This window comes from Cydia pomonella, chromosome 25, assembly GCF_033807575.1.
Source record: "Cydia pomonella isolate Wapato2018A chromosome 25, ilCydPomo1, whole genome shotgun sequence".
In the NCBI taxonomy this organism is placed as follows: domain Eukaryota; kingdom Metazoa; phylum Arthropoda; class Insecta; order Lepidoptera; family Tortricidae; genus Cydia; species Cydia pomonella.
Window position 1 is genome coordinate 2,880,149 of NC_084727.1, and position 15,850 is coordinate 2,895,998.

The window sequence follows — 15,850 nt, forward strand, 5'->3', positions numbered from 1 at the left end:
TATATGTAATATAAACTTAACAGTGACGTAAAGCTATACAAATTCAGAATTGACTTATGTGGCGTTAATGAGCAATGTATTAACATGTTAATTGTGATTTCCAGGCGAGCACACCGTCAACGGGGACCACTCCGACGCCCACCAGAGCACTTTCTCGCACAGCAGTAAAGAGGTCAGCAATCTTTAACCTCTCATACGTCTGTGGTGGTAAAAATCGTGGATTGAAAGTATTGAAACCGCGGTTGTGCTCTATAGAGTAGAAAGAAATATCATCGAAAAAAACAAAAAGTATACTTCAAATTCGATTAGGATGCTTACTTACAATGCACCACCACTAGTTTATAGCCATAATGAACCATATTACTGCAAAAATAGGATTGATTCTTGTTTAATTATTTTTTACTAATTAGCGAGTTTTGCTTTTCACCTGACGATTTATTTGTGACTTAATCACATATATTTTTGTTACTAATTTATGGATATTTTATAATATTTATATCCATCTATTATATAGTCTAGCACCCACAACTCAAGGCTTACTGTGGGATGGGGTTGATTTGTGTAAGATCGTCCAATATTATTACAAGCTTTTATCTAACTTGCCCTGTTAGTATGTATGTTAGTTCAAATCTTGAAAGCTAAATTTGACCCACTTCCAGATAGCCGATTGAGCTTAAATTTTGCATACATATGTAGATCGGATGACAATTCAATATTATGCTGACATTGTGCTGATCTGATGATGGAGACAGGAGTGACGATAGGAAGTCTGTGATAAAACTGATAAAACAAAGCAAACTAATTGTGTTTAGGGTTGCTAGAATTGTCTCGATGAGTATTAGTTGCCTGTGGAAAGAAAAGTACAGTCAGCGAAAAAAGCTTGTACTAAAAATAATTTTGTTTAACTTCTCAAAAAACTTAACTAAGAATTTCTCATTCCAGGGCTCTCCATCGAAGGAGGTGTCGACAGAGGAGTCCCCCAAGAAGGACAAGAAGAAGAAGAAGGGCCTGCGGACGCCGTCCTTCCTCAAGAAGAAGAAGGAAAAGAAGAAGGACAAGGCGCAGCCCGCCTAGAGAGGTAACTACTCAAAAATAGATGGCGAAAGAAAAGTAACCAAGGTCTCTAGTGACCAGGAATCGAACCAACGTCCTCAGCATTCGCGGCAGATGCTTAACCCTTTGACCGTCCAATAATGCCAATATCAAGTTTCGTGCATTCCGACAAGGTTCACAATGACACACGCACGATAGGCGCGGCGTTCGAAGGGTTAAAACCGCTCAGCTACCCTGGTCAGTAACCTTAAAGTTTTTAAACTGTCGGCAACGCGCATGTCTCTGGTGTTGCAGGCGTCCATAGGCTACGGTAATTGCTTACCATCAGTCGGGCAGTATGCTTGTTTGCCACCGCTGTGGTATTAAAAAAAAAAGGCTTACGGCGCCCTGTGACCAACTCTATACCCTGTATCTTTAGGTATTTAAATAAAAGTAAATAAAATCTACCCTCAAATGGCTCCTTAAGCGTTGAGGGTAGATGAAAACATTACATGATCAAATAATGTAGGCTTAAAGTCAGGTCGTTCAGCGACAGATCCAGGCGGTTTTGTATTTGGTTGGTTAACAAATAAATGTTATAACTACCCAAAAATGTACAAATTGTTTGTTTACTTTTATTTAAATACCTAAAGATACAGAGTATAAGTTTAAATGGTATGGTTCGTACCTGGACCCGAAAAAAGTTGGGATGAAAATAAATCACATAGGAAATGAATGAAGACTATTTTTATGGATACTTTTATAAATAAATAAATATTGGACATACACAAATTGAATAAGCCCTACAGTAAGCTCAAGAAGGCTCGTGTTGTGGGTACTCAGACAACGATATATATAATATATAAATACTTAAATAGATAACACCCATGACTCGGGAACAAATATCTGTGCATATCACACGAATAAATGCCCTTACCGGGATTCGAGCCCGGGACCATCGGCTGGATATTTTTTTCGGGAAAGATTTTGATTAATTTTGTCCTCGAGAGTCCCGGAGTAAAAAAAGTTGGCTACACGTATGTCAAAATGAAAGTGTAATTTCTGAATTTACTCTTTATAAATAATATTAAACACATCACAAAATTGCAATCCTTTTGTTTTTGTTATAATCGTTCAGACAAGCTGGTTTCGGAATGGATTGCTTGCTTCGCATCTACTAAAAAAAACCTATTCTCTTTATTAATTGGGTGAATCAACTTTTTATGTTTTGTTATCCTGTCCCGTTGTCCAAGGGACAACAGTGGCACAGTTTGTTTGAAGAGACTTTGTATGCCGTTCTATTAACATGCTTAGTAGGGGGCCCATTATGGACATTGGTTATAACGACCACAAAAACGCAAGTTTGATACATTTAAGTACCATAAAATCAGTATTTCAATGAACTTTTGTCCCCTGGACAACTAATCGTAACCATGGCAACGAGTGACGCTAAAAAGTTGATTCTCCCAATTACTCAATAATCTAGTAAACCACTTACATTTTATATAAATTTACTCTTAAAAAATATTTTGTGATGGAAAACATGTTTTTTTCGTCCCAACTTGATCAACCGGTCTGGCTTAGTGGGTAGTGACCCTGCCTACGTAGCCGATGGCCCCGGGTTCAAATCCTGGTAAGGGCATTCGTGTGATGAGCATGGAAATTTGTTCCTGAGTCATGGGTGTTTTCTATGTATTTATATATTATATATATCGTTGTCTAAGTACCCACAACACAAGCCTTATTGAGCTTACTGTGGGACTTTAATCAATTGGTGTAATATTGTCCTATAATATTTTTTATTATTTATAATTAAATTATCTTTGTTTCAGATAAAATTACTACAAATCACTGCCATCTCGCTTTCAAGATACATGTAATTTTTTAAAGTAAGGCGCGAGCCTGCCGGCATTGTGAGTGGCTTCCGCTTCAGAGGGCTCCACAACTCTCCCGAACTAAACTTTACAATTACGCACATCACCAAAAAGGTTTAGAAATTCTGGCATTTTTTAAATATTATTTGGGCTTATAAATGTACTGAGATGAAAAATATAACAAGTGCGAAACCGGTATTTTATACAGTAACCGGATTAAAATAAAACCGGTTCGGCATTCCTTTACAACAGACGAATCGGTTAAACTAGCGTTGGATTAATGCTCAAATAATACATATTAAAAAAAGTCTAATATTATTGAGGTGAATGTGCACATAGCCTACTTGCTTATGATTGTCTTAAATAACCATAATTTAAACCCGGTCCAACAATCAACTGAATTGTTCTCGTAGAGTTGAGACTATTGACGATGCTCGTCTAAAATATTTGGAAATAAAACAATGGACTGAAGTTTCAAAAGATTATAAAATAAATTATATGGGTATTTTGAGATTAAAACCTGTGAGGCTATTAGGTTTGTAATTTGTGAATGTTGTGTTCGGGAGCCATCGTGTGACAGTTTCGACGTGTAATAGTATGAACAATTTGACAATAAAATAATATATTTGTTGTGAGCGTACACAGCTCAACATTTACTTTGTTGTCCTTGATGGAAAAAAGCTTGTGAAAAATAGGATCTATCTAACACTGCCTAAAATGTTGATATATGTCAAATTGTTTTGACTAGACGCATAACTTGTGTAAATATACTTGTCGAGTTTTGTCAGTGGAACAACTGATATTGACAATTGTCAATCCTTGCAACAATTGTATGAGAGATGACACTCGCAACTTTTGCAAACAGGCTTGACATATGTCAAATCGTCAGTGACAGCGTAAACCGGTTGACAAGAAAACCGGTTTCACACTCAGCGACATCTATATTTACAGGAGTGGACTAAAGCCCGATCTTTTATTTATTTGGACGATTTCATTTGACAAAATTTCACTTGCCAACTATGGTCCTTTTTTGATATGGTTTGAAGAACAATAATATTTTTTTAATTCTTTTTTATTTACTAACGCACTTGTGTCATGTTTAAATTAGAGAATACAAACCGGTAAAAAAATACGGGCAAACCGGTAAATTACCGGAATTTCTTTTAATAAATATTTACCGGTTGCATTCTCTAGTTCAAATATATCAATAGTCTAAATACATCTTCCCGACATCTTAGAATTATATACTTATTATATATATTCGGGAATGATGAAATACTTGGAGCAACGGTTAGATTTTTCGATGGCTGTAATTTAAGAAATACAGTAATATATTATGTCTTTGGCAATCGCCTTCGTAACCCACCGTTATTATTAAAGCGCAATAAATATGTATTTTTTAAAGATATATTTTTATTATAAATTGTTACTTTAATTTAAATATTTTCATATATTAGATTGACGTGCAAGACAAATGTGTGTGATTATATTGGATCGTGTGCCTTGATTTGACTTATATCACTATCAGTATCGGTTGTCGGTGTTATCACACGTAACTATCCTTCGTACACCTTTGACGTAAATATCCGTTATTTTTTTATAATTATTGTTCTTCGAACCAATCGTTTTGGTGCGTATCGGGCATGTAATGCTTTTCGTGTTAGGGGGCCACCTTTTTTTATTTCGGCCCTACGCCACTTGTGCTTTTAAAAATAATTATGAATATTTTATGTATAACTATGTGGGTAGATTCGACAAAATACATCGACAAATAATTTATAAAGACAATATTCAAGGTATTAACAGTGTCAAAACTGATGGTCTATACAGTTCTGACTACATCAACATGTAGGTAATCAAAAAACGTTTATTTATTTTTGAACACTACGTATCTGTACCTTTATATTTGCCAAAAATTACCAAAAAGTAAATTCAAATCGAATTCATCAATTTAACTTGATAAAAACGCGGCGTACATGAGTCTCTTTTTACATTTAAAATTGTTTTGTTATTGTTGTTATAGATGGCGTAACTGGTACATAACATAGAGAGGCTTTAGAATTGTGTATTTGGTATTTGAGACGGTAATAAAAACGCGAGCAGTATTTTCGTTGATATTGTAATAATAGGTAAACAAAAACTATGGATTGAAATAGAGACAGTTGTGCATCAAAATTTAATTTGTTAATTATGGGTAAAGTAATTGTGTGCGTTTTTAATAAGTTAAACTATTAGTTGTAATGTTTTAACTGCCCGCATAGTTATAAATATACATTATTATTAGGTAATCAAACAAAATATTATAATGTATGTTAGCTACTTTATGTAAAGTTAAGTATACTCGCCTACACCTTTTTTAAATTATTTCCAGTAAATTGGGACGTAACTATTATTTTGACAGGTTTTAGGGTTCCTCAAATGTCACAAATAATGTAAAGGCTGGACCGTATCAGAAACAAAACGATCGCATTTAAGTACTACTTTCTGTGTTCATTTGTGGCATTGACCAGATAGTCATACATCCTTTAACATCGCTGGTTGTGATATAAATATTAAAGACTACAAAAAACCTTACTAACAGTAGTTTATAATAGCTATTTGCATACAAATATCCTGATTATATAGACCACAAAATGCTCTCATGTTATAATTAAAGTGTTAATTAACCCTTTCGGGCCCATAGACGACTTATCTCGTCCAAATAAATATATAACAACAATGTAAGGGTTAATATGTCAGTCCAGCCTAACCCACTCAGGTGCAGAACCCTAAAACATATTGCTTGCTATAAGTACATCCACAAGAGATTGTACATTTTGTTGTAAGGAGATCATTTAAAGCTATATTTTTTATTATTTTTTATTTTTTAAGGGCAGTATGAATATTTGAACATAAAATATATGACAAACATGGCATTTACAGCTAAATCGTAATATATTTTAAAGATTTATTTTTGTATTACTTATTAAGTTAATATTATATACAAATCAACTTTATTAGTACATTTTAGTGCATGCTTCGTCAGACAATTGTTTTTATTTTCGTAAACCGGTTTTGTTAGTTGACTGAAAATTAACCGGTTTTAAGTTTACATGAAAACCGGTTTTTCTTAACGTTTAATTTGGAGTAATTACAAGTGTTTTGTTATATACCGTGATAATTTGTGTAGTTCTCTGTGTCCCGAGATTTTGTGGTTAACATTACGTAAAAGTACCTTAGCTACGTGAAATATGATTTACTAATAATTTAATTCGACAATAGTACATTAGTGATTAAAAAAATAAATTATGAGAAAAATAAGATATTTCTCTAAACGATTCAGATATTCATACTGTCAGAGAATCAATTTGACATTACCTAGATGGATCTAGAGTTTGTAAAATGACAAGTTGGTTGATGTTAAGGTGCTACGTGCACTAGGTATGTGTAAGGTTGACTTGAGAGGCGCCATTTTTAATTAAAGTTTTCCGGTTAAATATCACTGAGGTAAATTTTGTTACTGATATGCGACACATGATTTTTGAATTACATATAATAATTGATAAATGACTTTTTTTTCTTCATTTTTTCTACGTAGTTGATATATAATTGACTAGTGTAATATGTGCCTTTAGTTTGTCACGTATTTAGGTCTTTTTGTTATATAAGACAAATTAAAAATGGCGTCCTCGACGAAACTGTAGTTTAAAAATCGACACCGGCATTGCAATTTTATTGTACTTTTAATGAAATAAATTATTAGTTTAAATTGTGGCCTTTTCTTTACATTCTTATGTATCACAGGTACCACACTGTATATACAGGAGAGTTGAGGTCAAATATTAGGTACACTAGAACATAGAGTAGGTATATAGGTACGGTCACGTCTAAAAATATCGATACGGACAAAGTGCCAAAAATATATATACACTACCTTTAATCTTAAAAATGGGCAGAAGGTGGTGTATATATATTTTTGGCACTTTTTTCCTATAGATATTTTCAGACGTGACCGTACAGTCTACGAACGTTCTAAAAGGTATAATAATTATACTTAATTATTAATTATTGTCTCGAAAGACGGCAGTAAATTTACGTCGCTACAGTTTTCTTTGACAATACACCTTTATTTCAAATTCTCTTTGGAATTACGCACTTTTAACATTACGTGAATGTGTGCACATTTGACTGTAAGTGTTCTATATTTCCACGTTCATACTGCAACGCGATCAATGCATACCTTGGTTGCGTGGAATTGTCTACTACAAGGATCACAGAAACACTGCGTGAGTGACTGATAGTTAGAAATAGTGTGAGAATAAACACTGCCATAGGTAGAACAGCGAATGGCTCCTCTACACGATGCCCAGTCCAAGGGACGCATTTATGCGTTAGAGGGAGCAAGTGATATTGCTATCTCATTCCGCCGCATAGCTGCGTCCCTTAGACTGGCTTACGCTGCGCCATCATGTAGAGGAGCCGAACATATTTTTTTGCGCCATCTATTGTAATTGACTGTCAACATCATGCTCCTTTAGTAGGAAATATCAAATTATAGAGGTGGATTATCAAAGAAAATTTTGTAGCCACAGTAAATTTACTGCCATCTTTCGACACATGATTAAAACTTTTAGAATGTCATTTGACTTTGATCCTTATTCTTTGACTGATATGTGTTAAATATCAAAAAGTGGCGCCATCTTACGGGGCATGGACTAAAGGTTGTGGTTCGCTCAAAACGATGCCGCCATACCTTTGGCCTCCTATTAGATGGCGTCACTTTTTGATATTTAACACAACAGTTATATAACAGTGATAGAATATTATTCTAGAGTTTAATAGACTAATTTAATATTGTCTAAGATGCTAAAATACCCGACGTATATTAGTAAAAAAAACGAATTACTTAGAGAAAGAAGGTAAACGTTATGTTATGCCACTACATACGTCGTTAGACAGTGTACGCTATTATAGCAATATCTAGCAAAAGTAAGAGACAAATTAATGTATTTTTTTATCATATAACGGGAGGAAACCTTCGATTCATGACATTTTATTGAATGAAATAATCGGACATGACGAATCTATAAGGGTTCCGTTTTTTGCCATTTGGCTACGGAACCCTTAAAACACGTATATGTCAGGGACCGGCCCGGTATTGGGAGCGTGCACGACTGTCACGCAACCTAGTGTCCGCAATTCTAGGGGAAAACGTCAATTCACTACATAAAACTACTCCAAAACTAGAAACTACTGAACGGATTTTCATACGACTTTCATCTATCAATAGAGTGATTCTTGAGGAAGGCTTAAGTATATAACTTGTTAAGGTTTTGTGTAAATTGTTTGAAATATAACGATGTTGTCGGAAAAAATCACGCTGGCTAGGAGCTTTAATCGAAAACGCTGCCTTATCCGTTTGAGCTATAACAACACAATGTATGGTGGGGTTGTTTCTCATTCATAGGTCTACAAAAAAGTCCGCGATGTGAAATGTCTATCTTTTAAGGATAACTTTACTATATCCATTCTTAACTTCTAGAAAAAGATCACGTAATATGTGGCATTTGCAAAGCTATTTACATGGATACATTATTAACAATTATCAAAATAAAATACGTTAGTTATATTAAGCATTTCATACAGATTACCATGGTCCCTTACACCATACAATTTAAATGAATATTTCAGGAGTAATCGTAAATCAAAGTTTCATTTCGAGCCATATAATTGTACGAAATGTTAAAGACGCTATCCGCAGTTAGTTCAAATGTTTACCACCTTATGCGCTGGGATCGCTTTACTTACCCCCACCGCGCACTTCGCACGGTCCCAATCCCCTTCGAGGGTTTTTGAAAAGGTATTTTATAAGGCTTTGCTTACCAAAGCTGTTGCTAACTAAAACCCTTTCATTTGGCTTTTTAACACATTCACTGCCAGACAAAAAACGGCGCACTACCCCAGAAACCGGTGGTCTATAGCTGCGTACAAAACAACCCGCCCAGCGGGTTGTCCGGCATCTGAACAAAATTCACGTGCGCCCACCAGGTGGGTTCCCGGCAGTGAATGTGTTAAGCGCTTCATAATACGGGTAAGCTGATACCCGTTCCTAAGCGCTAACCCCTTGAAGGGGTAACGATTATAAATTGTAACGCTTATGCCATTCTCGACTTTCTCTTAGTAAAAATAGAATCAAACATTGCTTATTTATATTTAAAGAGGAGGTTTGGGTGTCTAGAGCCTCGACAGCATAGGATACCCTTTCATTTAGCGGTATCTCTGAAAGGGAAACCCCTTCTAGAGCTAAGTCAATTGAACGGGTAAGCCATTCAAAGGGAAAGCCAATCGTTGGGGCTATTCGATGAACGGCTAAGCCATTAAAAAAAAATGAAAATTGTTTATTTCGGACCATTAAAAAAAATCCATAGCGATATTAGTAAAAATCTTAATAGCTATCTTATTATCTATGTTAATCAACTACAAACTAATCCATGCCTTACCACCTCACCAAGAAGCTTTACCCTACTTATCCCTCCCAATCATCACACCGACCCAGTATTTAGTGAGCGGGCAGTCGAGTCTCTCGGCCAACGTCCTCAGCATGCTGTTGTTGCTACCGCGCACATGTTTCAGCAGAGAGGCAATTCGTTTGCGCCTAATTGCAAAGAAGTCATCTGCCCTTGCCTCTGCGAACATGCCAGAGGCACTGCAGTGCTTTGGTCGCTTCAGCAGCATTCTGAGGACGTTGTTGTACTGCACACGTATCGTGTTATATGCCTTTTGTGTAAACTTCACCCACAGGCTGCACGTGTAAATTTAAAGGCTTTTTTCTGGGAAGGGGTAGACGGGTCCCTGCTATATATTATTATACTATATATCTATACAGTGATAGGGTTAAAAACAAACGCATAAAATTCAAATTGTTTTATTACTTTTTTTACAAAATCAACAACCTGCATACAACACCAAACAGTAAGTGTCAAACATCATACAATAACATCATACCTTGTAATTAAAAATGAATGAGGAATCCACAAATATTTTATTTCAGGCATATTTAATACTATAAATATGAATGGGTCACTGAAATAAAATCAATATCATAAAAAAAAATCGTTATACCACGGAACTACATTCCAAAAGCTTTCTACTATGAAAAAAAAATCATAGATAAATAAGTTAGGCTAGAGTGCTAACTCCATATTTTCGTAGTCGACATCTAGCGGCAATTAGCGAATTTATCAGTACTGCTACTTGACAATGGATGTCGCGACGAACGAAAACTCTAATGTCCAACAATTTTCAGCTAATATTATAACCGGAACTCTATTTTCGACTCCTTCTGCTTGTAGTATTAGTTGTAAATAGTTTTGTAGTTCGTGACATCTATTGTCAACTAGCAGTACTGATAAATTCCCCTACTTGACGCTAGATGTCGACTATGAAATAACTCGCGTTTTGGTAAGAAAACTGATGTATGGTTTTACCCCTCATTCTTTACTTATATATCTCTATGGTTTAAACTGTTCATTAGCTACTCAGGTGACCCATAATCCAGAAATATATAACAGAGCGTTTGTATGTGCAATATTTGATATGCAAAATTTATTTTCTATATAAGTAAACTTATATTTCTATTAGAAACCCAAAAATACGGCATGAGGGGAACATTTTCCCGGATTACCAACAAAATTTATTCCCCGTATGTATTGACTTGACAAACACATGTTACATACCTTCTTGGTAGAATTATTGATAACCATACAAACTTGCAGTTTGGTGCCTAAGTACTTCGAAAATTATTTTTAAACCCCCACCCAAATATATTTACACCTACATTACAAACCTTAATAATGAAAACTTAACCCTGTACAGCGGCAACGCCTTACAATTAAAACCCTCCAAGTGCCACAGCGTAATGCGCCAAAAGAAAAAAAAAACATGAAAATACGTTTAAAAAAACACATAAGTCTAATAAGCAAGAATGTCTCTAGTGACAGAATTTTCTTTTATGGTATTTATGTGTATGGTGTATTCGGGTAATCCCAAATACTTTATGATGTCGGATAATTCCATCAAATTAAGAATACACTATTCGAACTTTTCGATTATTTTCAGTGTTCGAAATTACCCAAACTCACATTAAGATTTTTTTGTGACATTTCATGTAATAACCATACTTTTATTTTATCCTCCTGAGTCTTTACGTCATTTGTTTCAATTTCGAAACTTATATTTTGATTTGATTCAAGTATAATAATCGATTTGCATTTGTCCTTTTAAAATGACACTGGGACTCGGGAGGATATTGTAAAATCGACGCATTTAACAGAGCGCGGCAGAAGGATGGAAACAACCCACAAATAATTATTAATAATAAAGACAACCGTTTCATAAACTAACTTAAAAACTTAACTTTAAAAACTACATTATTTACAATGATAATGTTATTATTAATTTCACAATTTCATTTTTTTATGATTAAAGACAACTTTAAAATAATACAAATTTAAAATAAAATAAAAAATTAAAGTCGTAATCATAATTGGAGATAGAAAAAATAAAGGAGTTCAATTTTTGATATTTAAAAAATTGAACACATATCACTGAAAGAATAAGGATCAAAGTCAAATGGCGTTCTAAAAGTTTTAATCATGAGTCGAAAGATGGCAGTAAATGTACTGTGGCTACAAAATTTTCTTTGACAATCCACCTCTATTTCAAATTCTCTTTGATAATAGTGGAACCGTCACACTAATTCACGTCAAAGTCTGTGCTAAATTATTATTAGTTATACATTCACAATATCATACTATTTCTAATTTGACACGGTTCCATAATCGGTCAGTCCTCTGTTTTAAACATAGAGAAATATAAGGAAAGAAAGAGTAGTAACTCCATACATCAGTTTTCTTACCAAAACGCGAGTTAGTTCGTAGTCTACATCTAACGTCAAGTAGTGGAATTTATTAGTACTGCTAGTTGACAATAGATGTCGCGACGAACGAAAACTCTAAATGCTCAACAATTCTCAGCTAATATTATAAGCGGATTTTCCGGAACTCTATTTTCAACTCCTTCTACTTTTAATATATGTTGTAAATTGTTTTGGCAATAAATTTTTCGTCAGTCGCGACACTTGTGACATCTGGTGTCAAGTAGCGGTACTGATAAATCCACTACTTGACGTTAGATGTCGACTACGCAATAACTCGCGTTTTGGTAAGAAAACTGATGTATGGAGTTGCCATTCTTTCTTTATTTATATGTCTCTATGACTTCACGCGTGTAATAGAATGATTTTTTGGCTATACTAAGTATAATCCGATATGTTATTGTGTTTTTTTTCAATTGCAAGTTGTGTATGCATCATACAGTCACGTCTGAAAATATCGATACGAAGAATGTGCCAAAATTATGTAAACACTACCTTAATGTATGGGCAATAAAGTCGTGTATACATAATTTTGGTACTTATATTCGTATCGATATTTTCAGACGTGACCGTACAAGAAATAAGCTAGTTATCTGTCTCTCATTATAATTACGACTAATTAGTACAATACGATACAAGTGCGAAAAATAGGAAATTCGAAACGAGTGGCGATAAATTAAAACACGACCGAAGGGAGTGTTTTAAATCGACACGAGTTGCGAATTACCTATTCGCACATGTATCGTACAACGCTTTACAGTACATATGGAAAGTGCTCATTCCTGCACGCGTGCGGTGAAGTAGCACCATACGTACTGTAAAAGACTTTATTTATATATATGCATAAGTTATTATTATTACACAATGTATAAAAAAAGGATGGAGTTGGTATTTTCATACAAAAATTATATTTCAATTAACAAGGAATTTTTTTTTCACAATTTGCGTCATTTCCTTATTCTCTAAATTTGTAAATTATATTTATTCCTTTTTTATACAGTGTAAATAACAATAATAGCTAAAATTAAACTATTTACATTTATTACTAGTACTAGGTATGAAAAATAAAGTACCTTAGGCAAGATTCAATAAGTTTTTTGATCCATATTTACTATTAATTTACAATTGACATTTTAATGAAATTGAATTATTTTTTCAGCATATGCGCTCAAAACAACTGAGCTACCGAGATCCTAGACATTTCGTTAACAAGAATTTACTTAAAAATAAGGTAAATGATAAAATACCTTCACCGCTACCCGTCCATTGGAGGTAAATGACTCAGTTATTGGTACTTGGTACAAACACTAACAAAATACTACTTATGACTTACATGAATCCGCCGCCAAAAACCGCTTCCATACAATCAAGGTTCATTTTAAGGGCCAAAATACTTATTAATGCCTAATATAAATTATGTACTAATTTTGTTTCAAGAGACAAATTAGTAAGTAAAAGATAACATTTCATTACTTTTTTATATTAATTCAGAATATTTATAAATGTTTTAATTTCACTATAATAGTCTATCATGGCTGCAGCGGAGTTTTCACGATAACTATATTATTTATGCCGATATTAAAAAAAAAAAAAACATGGTACAACTGCGTTACTTTACGAAAACTTTATATTTTATTAGAAAAAGAAATTGCAGGAAGAGCACTGGTTAGTGGTAAACAACAAGGAACTTTTCGTGTCTGGACATTTAAATAAATATTACTGTATTTTATTTTATAAATTATGCTAATAAAGCTTTGAGGCAAAATGGTAACGCAGTGGTAACAATAACAGAGTTACCTACAGTAAAACAATTTAATTAAGGCAAAATAAAGAATTACATTTTAAGTTAATTGTATTAAATTTGAAAATAAGTGTAATTTCTCATTAGTTAGCTGAAATTTTTACGTTAGAAATTTAATTTAATTTGAAAAGGGACAAGTTTTAGATATTTAAAAGTATTTTGGCCTTCAAAATGACATGCTTAAATGACATGAAACCTGACAAGAACATTTACGTTAACAAAAAATATTAAACAAAGAAAATAAAGCGTGTAGAAATAATATACCAACTGGGGTGAATAGAGACGGCCGGGGTGAATACGGACTAAATTAAAAATGTGATTTACCCGACAATTTCTTAAAAGATACCTACAAAAAGTGTATCATACAAAATTTAATAATATTTTCAAATATACAATTTGTGTAATTTTTTTTAAGAAATTGAAGGCTATGGCACATTTTTAGTCTACCGCAGTTAACGGTATGTAAACTTTTATATGTAAATTTGTACTCGCTCAATTTTTTTTGTATTACGATCTCTATAACGAAAACAAGGCATAGATATAATTATGTTACTTGAATGTTCTTATCAAATTTCGTGTCATTACAGAATGTCATTTTAAAATGAGACCATAACTCCGAATGTATGGCGGCGGCGAGGTTCCTGTGCCTCTTATTGTTTTGGGTAGATCAACTTTGGTTTGTCCTGTAATTCTGACCGGTTGTCCAAGGGACAATTGTGACAGTTAGAAGAAATGTATCACGTCTATTATGGTTAGGCTTTTAACCACAAATGTGACTGCGGCCAGCAAAACGTCCCACTGAATCGCATAAGGACGCCTTGACAGGTTATTTGTATAAAGATACAAGGAAATCTCGTCCTTATGGCGAGCGACAAAGTGGGACGTATTGCCGGCCGCGGACACAAATATGCATGGTAAATTTAAATACCGTAAAATTAGGATTTTAGCAGTTGTTCTTCCCCTGGACAACTAATCGTAACCATAGCAACGATCACTAAAAAGTTGATTTACCCTTTGCTAAATTAGCTTAGATTTATAACCACAAAAATGCATGTAAGGTAATCAAGTCCTAAAAATAGTTTTAAAAGTAACCCAGGAGACAAAAACCCTAATTCTGTATGCGCCGAATTAGCTTTAGAAATAAAACCGGTTATAATTATGGTAAATAATAAAAATTATTTTCAAAAAAGTAACCCAGGAGACAAAAACCCTAATTCTGTCTGCGCCGAATTAGCTTTAGAATTATAACCATTTGTATACGGGTATACTTATGGTAATTTAAAGTAATAAAAAATAATTATAAAAAGTAACCCAGGAGACAAAACTAATCACTATATTGCGACATAACTGGCAACAGAGGCGCCGCCAACCCAAACTCCTTCCCTTCTCTGAACCCTACCCTGAAGTTATAGTCCTGGTTTCCATGTATCGTCCTTACGTGTATCCGAAGATAGCTAGGTCTGGTAAAGAACTTGTAACAGATATGACATTGGTATTTCTTAAGCCCCGAATGCGTTTCTAAATGCCTTTTTAATTTTCCTTTCGTTATAAATCCTTTCCCGCATTGTTGGCATATGTATGGTTTTTCCTTAGTGTGTGTGAAACTGTGTAGTTTTAAGTAATAATGTAGTTTAAAGCTTTTATTGCATACTTGGCATATGTGTTTTCTTTCTTCCTGTTTGTTTTCGTCTTCTATGGCTATTCGGGAGCCGTGGCTCTTGAGATGTTCCTCTAGGTAGTAGAAATGTTGGAAAACTTCGCCGCATATGTTGCACACGCGGCTCCGCTCGTCGGCGGGGATGAGGTCGGCTAGGTTGGTTGGGGCGTCTCCCTGTAATGAAAAATGAGGGTAAAATAAGTGGTGAGTATTTATAGTAAACCTGCCTAAGTGTGTAATAAAATGCCAGTAACTTGTTTAACCCCTTACCATATGTAATAAAAAATATTTGTTGAAATTTGAACTTTAATAGTCAATAGAGTTGAATATCATATCCGCCATATATGGCTTCGTATGCGGTAAGGGGCCCTTCTATTGTATTTTTTCATCAGCAGGTATTTTTGGTATACAGTATGTATCTGAACGTAGAGCAATTACTCAAACCCGTTAACGTTTAGGTTGTACTGAGCAACTTTTAGTATGGGATCAACCTCTTACTATGGGACAAAAAAAAAATGGATTCTCCCATAGCAATTTTCAACTTCAGACCAGCAAAATGTATGAAACAGCCA

At 34.2% G+C, this 15,850-nt stretch overlaps 2 protein-coding genes across 6 annotated transcripts in view; one reads left to right on the plus strand and one right to left on the minus strand.

The window, feature by feature from the left end:
- Nucleotides 1–6,654, plus strand: part of LOC133531463 (protein hu-li tai shao) — a 124,497-nt gene extending 117,843 nt beyond the window's left edge. For 4 of the 5 annotated variants that reach the window (XM_061869698.1, XM_061869701.1, XM_061869699.1 and 1 more), the window contains 3 exons: nt 105–172; nt 943–1,078; nt 2,865–6,654. In XM_061869698.1, coding sequence (XP_061725682.1) covers nt 105–172; nt 943–1,074 — 200 coding nt within the window. In that variant the 3' untranslated portion in view covers nt 1,075–1,078; nt 2,865–6,654. Of the gene's footprint in view, nt 1–104; nt 173–942; nt 1,079–2,864 lie in introns of those variants that run through there. The other variant, XR_009801540.1, reaches the window with a different exon arrangement.
- A 5,698-nt stretch (nt 6,655–12,352) lies between these two features.
- The window catches only part of LOC133531280 (zinc finger protein 600-like), a 39,275-nt gene continuing 35,777 nt past the window's right edge, over nt 12,353–15,850 (minus strand). Inside the window, exon 13 of the mRNA XM_061869411.1 lies at nt 12,353–15,452. Within this exon, the coding sequence (XP_061725395.1) occupies nt 14,946–15,452 (507 nt within the window). The 3' untranslated portion in view covers nt 12,353–14,945. The remainder of the gene's footprint in view (nt 15,453–15,850) is intronic.